The following is an 11,017-nucleotide window of genomic DNA, read 5'->3' as shown; positions in this document are numbered from 1 at the left end:
TAATTAAAGAAGAGTGCGTAAGAAGAAATCCATAAAGAGAATTAAGAAGATTACTTTCACGGTGGATCCTTCCATGGTTACGGTTTAGAAGAGCGGCTGGCTACGGTTTCCGACCCTCGAAAGATATTTTCCAGATCTAGGGATTTAGGTTATGAACAAGGTTTTTGTTGTAAAAAAAAAAAAAAAAAAAAAAAAACCAAGGTATTTATATTTTTCGTTTATTATTTATTTTGGCTTCGGACACTATACAAAAGAAAGGACACGATTGGGCCTTGAATTTAGATCAGGCCTGGACTAAGCACATAAAATTCCTAGTCCTAATAAGAAGGGTAAGGTGGAGACGCGATCATATTTGACTGGATAAGGAAATTCGAAATTTAGGGACCTTTTGTGTAACAAATAATAATACAATTATAAACTCCTTTATTATTATTACTTGTGGCAAAGATTCAATGATTGCAAGAAAATCAAAATAGAATAACTTACTCATAATGTTCATGTTAGAAGTAATTCATGACTGGCCCCTAAATTCATGATAATATTTAAATCAACATTTTGGATTTTGGTGCACTAAAAATAAAGGGAATATATAATGTTTAACAAAATAAATGTATAACTTTAAATCTTATGTATATTATATTTTACAAAAAGATTAATCATCTAATTTACAAAATAAAAAGTTTTAAGTAATTAGTAACTAGCTATATATGTCTACACTTTGTTTAGATGAATTTTGGTAATACAAACTACAAAGCCCACATAGTTTACTTAATTTTAATATATTTAGTCCATTACATATATATGTACTTATATTAACCAAAAAAATATATATTAATGTATTTTATATTGATCATTTTTAAAAAAACATATCTCAAAATTAATTAAATTTAACAAAAGAATAATTTGTTACTAGCTATATATGTGTACTATGTCTACACTTCCTTTAGATGAATTTTGGTAATACAAAGCCCACATAGTTTACTTTAATTTAATATATTTAGTATATACATACTTATATTAACCAAAAACATATATATTCATGTATTTTATATTGATCATTTTACAAAACGTATCTCAAAATTAATTACTTGCACAATATATACATGTATTTTTTTCTTTACATTAATAGCATTTACTCATTATTTTTATTCTTTTTTAAACTTAACAATATTAGTTAGGTCAAGCAAAAAAGGAAGGCAACCACATTCATACAAAAAAATCCAATAAAAACACATTAAATTTGAAGTCCTTATAACAAAAAAACACAAACCCACATTTGATTCCAGAGACAAGATATAACCTAACATGGAGTACAAATTCTCGAAGTGCAGACCAAGTTGTATCCAGGATCATGAACCGACATTATTTTAATTGTTATGGAACGAAGAAGAATCGATTTTTTTTATTATTATTTATTTATAAATATTTAGTTAGTTATTTAATAACCGTGGAAAAAAAAAAACAAAAAAAAAAATTGTGAATTAGTAATTTGGTATTTAACACATATGATGAGATTAGGCTTAATAATAATATCTAATTATATTAATCCGGTTGGGTTGCAGGCTAATTGATATTCGGTTTCAGTCGGTTTACATTATTTTTAGACCGATTAAACCGAACCGAATCAGTTGTAATCGTTTCAATCCCGCCATAGATACCACGGCTGAGGTTTATGACTCATGGCAGAGTATCTCCGATTCTTGCATATGACCAAAGCAGTGGTTTCATTCAAACGATTTCTTCCAGAGAAAATTTCATACCGAAGAGTTCCAACCTTTTCTTATTTTACGGATTTTGTGACTCAAGTGAACTCAGCTAGCACGACCAACTTTTCCTTTGTTTTCAAGGAATGTGCCAAGCAAGGAGCGTTAGAGCTGGGAAAGCAAGCTCATGCTCATATGATCTTATCTGGGTTTCGTCCGACTACGTTCGTGCTGAATTGTTTGCTTCAAGTTTACACAAATTCTCGAGATTTCGTGTCTGCTTCTATGGTGTTCGACAAAATGCCGCTGAGAGATGTTGTTTCTTGGAACAAAATGATCAATGGTTACGCCAAGAGTAATGACATGGCTAAAGCGAGTTCTTTCTTCGATATGATGCCTGTGAGAGATGTCGTGTCGTGGAACTCAATGCTTTCTGGGTATCTACAGAACGGTGAGAGTTTGAAATCTATTGAGATTTTCCTTGACATGGGGAGGGCAGGTATTGAGTTTGATGGTAGAACTTTTGCAATCATACTTAAAGTGTGTTCCTTTTTAGAAGAAACCAGTTTAGGAATGCAGATTCATGGGGTTATTGTTCAAGTGGGTTGTGATACTGATGTGGTTGCTGCAAGTGCTTTGTTGGATATGTATGCAAAAGGTAAGAGATTTTACGAGTCTCTTAGAGTGTTTCAAGGTATTCCGGATAAGAACTCTGTCTCTTGGAGTGCTATAATCGCTGGCTGTGTTCAGAATAACTTGTTGTCCCTTGCTTTGAAGTTTTTTAAGGAGATGCAAAAGGTAAATGCTGGAGTGAGCCAGTCAATTTACGCTAGCGTCTTGAGGTCATGTGCTGCGTTATCCGAATTGAGATTAGGTGGTCAGTTACATGCTCATGCCTTAAAGTCAGATTTTGCAACAGATGGTATAGTGAGGACGGCAACGTTGGATATGTACGCAAAGTGTGATAATATGCAAGATGCTCAAATTTTGTTTGACAAGTCAGAAAATCTTAATAGACAATCTTATAACGCAATGATTACTGGTTATTCGCAGGAAGAACATGGTTTTAAAGCTCTATGGTTGTTTCACCGTCTCATGTCCTCGGGTCTTGGTTTCGACGAAATAAGTTTATCAGGAGTGTTCAGGGCTTGTGCCTTGGTGAAAGGTCTTTCAGAGGGGCTTCAGCATTATGGTTTGGCGATAAAAAGCAACTTATCGGTAGATGTTTGTGTTGCAAATGCTGCTATTGACATGTATGGGAAATGTCAAGCTCTGTCTGAAGCCTTTCGTGTATTTGATGAGATGAGAAGAAGAGATGCTGTGTCTTGGAATGCGATTATAGCAGCACATGAACAGAACGGAAAAGGATGTGAAACACTTTCTCTTTTTGTCTCCATGCTCCGTTCTAGGATCGAACCTGATGAGTTTACCTATGGAAGCGTATTGAAAGCTTGTGCTGGTGGTTCTTTGGGTTACGGTATGGAGATTCATTCCAGCATTGTCAAATCAGGAATGACTTCTAATTCCTCTGTTGGATGCTCTCTGATTGATATGTATTCAAAGTGTGGAATGATAGAAGAAGCGGAGAAGATACATAGTCGATTGTATTTAGGAGCCGATGTCTCGGAAGAGCTTGAAAATATACACAATAAGAGACTGCAGGAAATGTGTGTTTCATGGAATTCAATCATTTCCGGATATGTATTGAAGGAACAAAGTGAGGATGCTCAGATGCTTTTTACCCGGATGATGGAGATGGGTATAACTCCTGACAAATTTACTTATGCAACGGTTCTTGATACCTGTGCGAATCTTGCTTCCACTGGATTAGGTAAACAGATTCATGCTCAGGTCATCAAGAAAGAATTGCAATCTGATGTGTATATCTGCAGCACCCTCGTTGATATGTACTCGAAATGTGGAGATCTTCATGATTCAAGATTGATGTTTGAGAAGGCAAGGAGAAGAGATTTTGTGACCTGGAACGCCATGATTTGCGGGTATGCACATCATGGGAAAGGAGAGGAAGCCATACAACTGTTTGAGAGAATGATAGTAGAAAACATAAAACCGAATCATGTAACTTTCATATCGATACTCCGAGCTTGTGCTCATATGGGTCTAATTGACAAAGGACTCGAGTACTTCTACATGATGAAGAGAGATTATGGCTTGGATCCTCAGCTACCTCATTACTCGAACATGGTAGATATCTTAGGAAAATCCGGAAAAGTCAGGAGAGCATTAGAGCTTATTCGAGAGATGCCGTTCGAAGGAGACGATGTTATATGGAGAACCTTGTTAGGAGTCTGCACGATACATAGAAACAATGTAGAGATTGCAGAAGAAGCAACTGCTGCTCTGTTGAGATTGGATCCACAAGACTCTTCAGCTTATACTCTTTTATCAAATGTATACGCAGATGCAGGAATGTGGGAAAAGGTTTCAGATTTGAGAAGAAGTATGAGAGGCTTTAAGCTTAAGAAGGAGCCTGGTTGCAGTTGGGTTGAGCTCAAAGATGAGCTTCATGTGTTTCTCGTTGGAGATAAGGCTCATCCTAGATGGGAAGAGATCTATGACGAGCTTGGTTTGGTTTATAGCGAAATGAAACCGTTTGGTGATTCTTCTCTAGAACCTGAGGTTGAAGAAGAAGAACAGAACCAATGGTGCTACTAATAAATGTGTTTACTCAGGTAACTGATGTGGGTGTATTTACTTGAGTAATTTTTTTCTACCATTAATGTGTAACATGTGTTCAATGTAAATTTGTGTAATTTTGTTCCAAATAATTACAGTATGATAGTGACATTTATAAGAAAGAGGTTTCAATTCAATAAAATACTTTAATTTTTTTATTTTTAATCCAAAAATAAATTAAAATCACTACAAGGGTAAATTTTTAAATGAGAAAACTAATAAGATCACAACAGAAAGAATCTGAACAAATGGGTCACAACGCTCAGTACTATCAAAAATGGTTAAACAGAAAATGTGATCTCTGACTTGTTTTATGATGTTGAAGAAATATCCTCTGTTGTTGTCTTCTGGCGTTTCAGATCAACCTTGTCTTTGAGGTTATCTTCTTGCTCTGCTCCATCTTCATCTTCTTCTTTAAGTTCTTCATGGTGTTGATTAAGATGACCATTAACGGCTCCATGACCAATCAGCGAAACATGTTTGCTCGTGATTTGGCGACCAGCCCTAAGCTTTGGACCCCAATGCTTCTCTGGATTCGGAAGAAAACGAGCTATTTTCTTCGCCTGCGCCTTGCTCAACGAACCAATGTGACGCGAAAAATCAACCTGATGTGATGGTTCTTTGGACAAAATTATACTTCCGGGGTGTTCAGGGGATTGTGCCTTAATAGGATGATTCTTTACCTACAACAAAACAGGCACCAACCAAGAAAAAACCATCAAAAACATTATTAGGTACAATGAAAGCAAGGTCACATTATGAAAATCATCAACTTAGCTTACCCAGCAGCGCATAATGTCCCAGATAATCTCCATAGGAGCATCAGTTTTCATGCCGAGCGGATTCACATGAGTCCCCGAGATCCGGTAATTAGCATTAATAACCGCTGACCGAAACATAGCAGCTGATGGTGAAATGCATTTTAGAGTCGCACAAAGATTATGCAGACTCAAATACAGAGGAACATCTAGCAATTCCTGATACATAACAAAAAAAATCAAATTTTTAATCGGTCAACAACTGAAAACTGAACACACATCTAAGCAACTTACCTCGGAGACTGTAGTAAGTACAGCAGAGATCTTGTCATAAGCAGGATATCTGTCTTTCATGGAATTCACACTGCTTAAAATCGAAGTCACCCATTCTGGATCATGCATTGGAGCAGACCATATTGGTCCACCCATGTTATACTTCTTCCCACAGTGGCTGCATTCCTGCTGCACAACCGGACCAATTGCTGGTAGATACCTCACACTGTTGTTCTACCAAAGCAAACAAATATGATTTAATAAAATACGGTCTCAGGATAGAAATTAAACTACTTTGGAACTAGTGACCTCAGATAGTTCCAAGAGTATCACGAAAAAAGTGGGAACTATGACATACACTATTGTCACACATAGAACCATAACAAGAATCATTGGCTATATTCCAAGTTTCTATCATCTTAGGAGATGCATTGCATAGAATAGAGAATGTGTGAAATTCTCTATAGGTGCATATACCTTAGGGAGAGATCTTCCGACAGGTTGGAGATGAAATGAATCACAGCCAATGCATTGATAGACGTAAGAAAGCTTCAATGGAGTGTTCTTCATTGCACTCGCCGAGCTGAAATTTTCATTAAGCTTTGAGGTTTCAGTGGATCAAAAACGAAACAAAAGTATTTTGTAAAATCTGTATAACTGAGATGTAATGTGTTTTGATTAGGCAAGGAAAACTCACGTGTAAACGCGGACAAAGACACGAACATAGAAATCCATTTGCACAGATAGCACCGGAACAATATACCGCTTGTAGCGGTTTGCATGGCTCTACATTCAATCATAACCAAAAGGTAAAAAAGAAACATAAGAAAACAATCGAAACCTGAGAGAATTGGCAATAAATGACAGAAAATGATTATTTAGTAAAAAACTGGATTTGGCTAAGATTAACAGACCTCGATGCTGGCAAGAAGGATCCGCAAAGCCATCTCATGACAATACTTTCCTCTCAATGGGTAAGAACCATATCTGATATATTAAGGATTGGTTTAGCGAAAAGGCATCATCGGTACTTGTTTAAAAGAAAGGTGTATGAACGGATAAAATACTCACTTGGAATAGCAAACTTCACCGTTACCACCACATAACACTGCCATGTCAGTTGCTGTACACATAAGCAATCCACCATCCGTGACAGATTGTATAGCCGAGTCAAGGAAAATAGACGGTGATCCATATGGATCAAGATCAACCTGACAACATTATTACCAAAATTACTTTAACAGAAGCAACTCTAGTAAAATATGCAAATGAACAAAGTAATAATGCTTACCACATCAAATTCTTTAGGGTGGGTGATCATATGGACACGAGCATCTGTATGATGTGACTCCACCTTTGATATAGCCACCGAGCCACTGAACTTTATGTTTCTCTGGCAAGCTTCGACAGATGCTATTAAAAGGAAAAAGGAACAACATTAGGTACAGGAGAGCTATGAGTACAAATATATCTATAAAGGAATGAAGGAAAAATTTACCTAGGTCATTGTCCAACGCAACAACCTGACCAATTCCTTCTATCTCACGTGCATATCTTAGAGCCCGTAACCCAGAAGCTGACAAAGCCTGAAAATTGAAGTATGCAACAAAAAGTTATTTTTAAGAGCAAGATCACAATAAGGCACCAAGCTATGAAACAAGACAGTGAGTACAAGAATATAGGAGGACCTCAAGCACTTTTGGTGGCTTGGGTTCTCTAGGTGCAAATCCTTCTGTTGTCTTGGCAGGATCTTTTGATGCAGAGCTTGGTGGACCATCCTCAGATGCTACTTTGTGTTCACCATTACTCAAACCGTTCTCACTAGGAGTATCTTCCTTGGAAGCATCAGAAGAATCCTTGCCGTTCACTTTAGAAGCTGATCTAGTTCTTTTAGATGGCTTACCTTCATACTCTTGCTTGCGTTTCGATATAAATTCCCTTAGGACAGCAATAGACATATCTCTATTGTTCACCTAATCATTCATTATAGACATAAAGCAAAGAGTTCAGGTTCACTCTTAAACAGGCATACATCATTGACTAAACCCATGAATTAACTACTTACTATAAAACTGACTAACAATCAAAATTTGTGATACTTTTGGTTCATCTCACGCACATAAAAATCCAAACTTTGGAACAATCACTGACAGTTCTGGGAGATTCCTAGATTTTCAAAAAAAGGTAAACTAATTCTAGTTCCAGAGCAAGGCATCATCAGCTAACTGAATTTGAATCAGTGTTCAGTGTGTCTAACCAAAGCTAAAACATTTAAAAACAGATCAAAGCAGCCAATACAATGGAACAGAAGCACCAATTCAGATAAATATATCTCAGCTTAACTTAAGAAACAACAAAACATTCATAAAAGAAGAGAAGTTAGAAAAACCTGAGCTTTATTGAAGAAGACTTGATTCTTCTTGTGCATGAGAATCTCAGCTTCTCCTTCCTTGATAACAGTATAATCATTCAGATCCGTTTCCATTGCTTAATCTTAGTCTCTCTATTCACAATATCGGATTGTGTAAACTCAACGACAAATCACAAATACGTATTGAAATAAATGAAAAAATCCTATGCGCTTCGTCTTCAGAGACAAAGATGAGATTTTGATTGGAGTTTAAACAAGGAGGAGCCAAAATACAAACAAGGAGGAGATTAAAGCCTTGAACTTCAAAGTTGAAACTTATAAAACCCTACTATGGACCGGACATCATAAACTGTATTTGCCTTTTTTATCTATCTGATTGAATTTGGACATAATTGATAAAATTAGAAGATAGCGGGTATGAATGTATATAAATGAAAAGTCAGGTATTTGTTTTAGACCAAAAGAAAAAGATAAGGACCGGGTATATATAAATTACAAAATAATGGCCCATGCAGGTTTCGAACCTGCGACCTTCGCGTTATTAGCACGACGCTCTAACCAACTGAGCTAATGGGCCATTTGATTATGTTTTCCGATTTGCTTATGATTTGCTTATGTTTTCCGATGGGCTTTTTGGGCTTGACGGGGTACTACAGGAGGGGCCTCATCCCGGGGGCAAGCCGGGGCTTATGATTTGCTTATGTTTGTACAAAAGCTGCATTGATATTTTAGTTAGATTTAAGAGCTTCATTAAGCGTATATATTATGGTCAAACTTTTTTTTTTTTTTGTTCAAAAAAATATTATGGTCAAACATGAAAAACGAAAACATGGAATTATTAAATTTAGATACTTTGTCAGAGAATTATTCAGATTAAACTCATATAAATAAGAGTTCTTTAAAAATAATATATTCTTTAACAAATTATAAAATGATTGCAATCTTATCTAAAATATCTCTAATATCACAAGGAAAAATTACGAGATTTTTAAGTTTCTTAACAAAAAAAAAATATTTTGTTTGATATATATGAAAAATACACATATTAAAAATTATTATTCAAATTCCATAACCTCTAAAAAGATGATGAATAAAATACTTATTTTAAAGATACATACTTCCATCTCGATGAATTTGTGACCAAATTGCGCTTCCGACGGATGTAAAAACGTCCGTTCCATGAATATCCACAAGAGTCCCGACATTCCCAACATGAGATACCACCAATTATCACCGCCTCAAGAGCAAGTAAAAAGTGACCATACTCAACAGATAAAATCTCATATTGCAAAGAATAATTTTGAGATTTTGTAGTTTTTTAAAAAAATATATATTTTTTAATATATATAAATATCATATCAACTAAATAATTATTTTTCTAAGGCATAATCTTCCCTTAAAGTTTAGTAATTTATTACATAATTTTATTTTACAAGCAATGAATCATATAATAATTCTAAAATATATTAGTATTAAGTATATTACTGGCAAATTTACTTCATTAATGTTAATTAATGAAAGATATGAATATATATAACATATATAATTGGAATATTCCATTATTTTATGATATGGATCAAATTTAGAATTAGTTGAAACGAAATTCCTATTTGAGTTTTTAAATATTTTAAACAATTTTATGAAAACAATAAAGAGAATCAAAAAGTTAAAGGTGAATATTAAGCATATTCCTTGGTCATTCTAATCAATATTAAAGGAATAAAGGTATTCATACAAAAGCATTTACTAAGAGTATATTTTATAAGTTAGTTGAAGTAAATGATTAATTCGATTCTTAAATTTGGAAGTTAGTTAGATGAATCAATAACCTGATTGTTATTAGCACGACGCCCTTACCAATTGAGCTAATGAGCCCTTAACAAATGTTAATTTCTGCTTTTTTAAATTAAATTAAGCTTGTTAAATGTTGTTGCGTATACAAGTAACATAAAAAATTAACTATGTCAAGTTCCATTTCTTTCCATTGTCATAAAACTCATCTATACAGATGTTGATTTCATTCTTTTTTTAGTGGTGGTCGCATAAATAAATTAAAAAAAAAAAAAAAAGCTAGACAGAGTGCTATATAATTACTTGCTTGAATGAATTTCAATAGATTATGTTGAAATAATTTACGAAATAAATATGTTAGGTATAAGGTTTCTCTGCTTGTAAGGCATACAATATACAGTGGCAACATGTTTCTTCTACATTGGAGATATTTAAACCATGCATGTGAACGTGATAGATGTCATGTTTTCTTCTATTGAAAATTTCCCAAATGGTCATTAATTTGCTCTTTGCATTCGTGTAGCGCTTTCTGGGCTCATCAAACAAATCATAATCTATACTTGGAGAAGTGTTTAAATCCATCCCTAGATGAGACTACTAGACTATGGTGTCGATCTAGTATACCAAACAAATCAGAAGGGTGTAAAAAAAAAAATACTTTTTATACTGTATACAGAGGGACAAGACACTGTTTAGAAAGGTGACTCTCTCTCTCTCTTCGGGCCACAAAAGTCTAAGCTTGCTTACTAGTGAATCATACTTCGACACGTGTCCTTCAACTTGTTGCGTTATTTCACTCTAGATTTTCCCATTTACTTACTTTTTAACGTCTTTTTGCTGTCTGTAAAAAGAAGAGGTGTACGGACGTTTTCCTACGTCACCTGAGCTGAAGATAAAAGATCTTTGCTGGTAGATTCGTTGTCCAAAGGAAAACAAAAATTAAGATTTCTTAAATCTAGCTACTACCAGGTATATATAATAGTAGTAGACAAATGCATGATTAATCAATTTATTAAGTATTTACAACTGCATACATGTGTAATAATAAATCGTCAGCTATTAGAAAATCCACACTCTCATAGTTTCATGGTTCATTAATTTTTTTTTAGTTCAAAACAATTTCATCGAGTATGAAATTTTAGTAAGTAAATTAAACCTTGAAATAAAAATTTAATTTTGGTTTTTGCTCAAGAGTAATTAAAAACTAAACGAGAATAAATTCTAATCTTAACTTAGGAACCAGATATTACCCTTGACCAAAAAAAAAAAATATATATATATATATATATATAAATTTACCTTTCTTGGCTTCACCTACAAGACTTAAAACTCTTGCAAGCAATGACCCAAATATAGAAGATTAATTGGAGAACAAAATTAAATATGTTTTCTAAGTAACATAAAGAATAATCAACGAACGAACC

The 11,017-nt window shown here is 34.3% G+C and overlaps 3 protein-coding genes and 1 non-coding gene across 4 annotated transcripts in view; 1 reads left to right on the top strand and 3 right to left on the bottom strand.

Moving 5' to 3' along the window:
* Positions 1-182, bottom strand: part of LOC104744303 (nucleolin 2) — a 6,654-nt gene extending 6,472 nt beyond the window's left edge. The window contains exon 1 of the mRNA XM_010465333.2: positions 55-182. Within this exon, the coding sequence (XP_010463635.1) occupies positions 55-75 (21 nt within the window). The 5' untranslated portion in view covers positions 76-182. The remainder of the gene's footprint in view (positions 1-54) is intronic.
* Positions 1,656-4,542, top strand: LOC104744300 (pentatricopeptide repeat-containing protein At3g02330). The gene has a single exon (XM_010465331.2). The coding sequence runs from the start codon at positions 1,680-1,682 to the stop codon at positions 4,377-4,379; it is 2,700 nt and encodes an 899-aa protein (XP_010463633.1). The 5' UTR covers positions 1,656-1,679; the 3' UTR covers positions 4,380-4,542.
* Positions 4,531-8,147, bottom strand: LOC104744301 (probable tRNA (guanine(26)-N(2))-dimethyltransferase 2). The gene is made up of 11 exons (XM_010465332.2): positions 7,821-8,147; positions 7,120-7,404; positions 6,930-7,017; positions 6,723-6,844; positions 6,503-6,642; positions 6,346-6,418; positions 6,129-6,217; positions 5,909-6,014; positions 5,453-5,665; positions 5,183-5,377; positions 4,531-5,083 (listed from the first exon to the last, which is right to left on the bottom strand). Exons 1-11 carry the CDS (start codon positions 7,914-7,916, stop codon positions 4,712-4,714), a joined length of 1,779 nt encoding a protein of 592 aa, XP_010463634.1. The 5' UTR covers positions 7,917-8,147; the 3' UTR covers positions 4,531-4,711.
* On the bottom strand, positions 8,306-8,379 carry TRNAI-AAU. The gene has a single exon. It is a non-coding gene; the product is annotated as a tRNA-Ile (tRNA).

Source organism: Camelina sativa, chromosome 15, assembly GCF_000633955.1.
Source record: "Camelina sativa cultivar DH55 chromosome 15, Cs, whole genome shotgun sequence".
NCBI classification, from domain to species: Eukaryota; Viridiplantae; Streptophyta; class Magnoliopsida; order Brassicales; family Brassicaceae; genus Camelina; species Camelina sativa.
The sequence above is the reverse complement of the archived record's forward strand: the minus strand, read 5'-3'. Positions and strand labels throughout refer to the sequence as shown.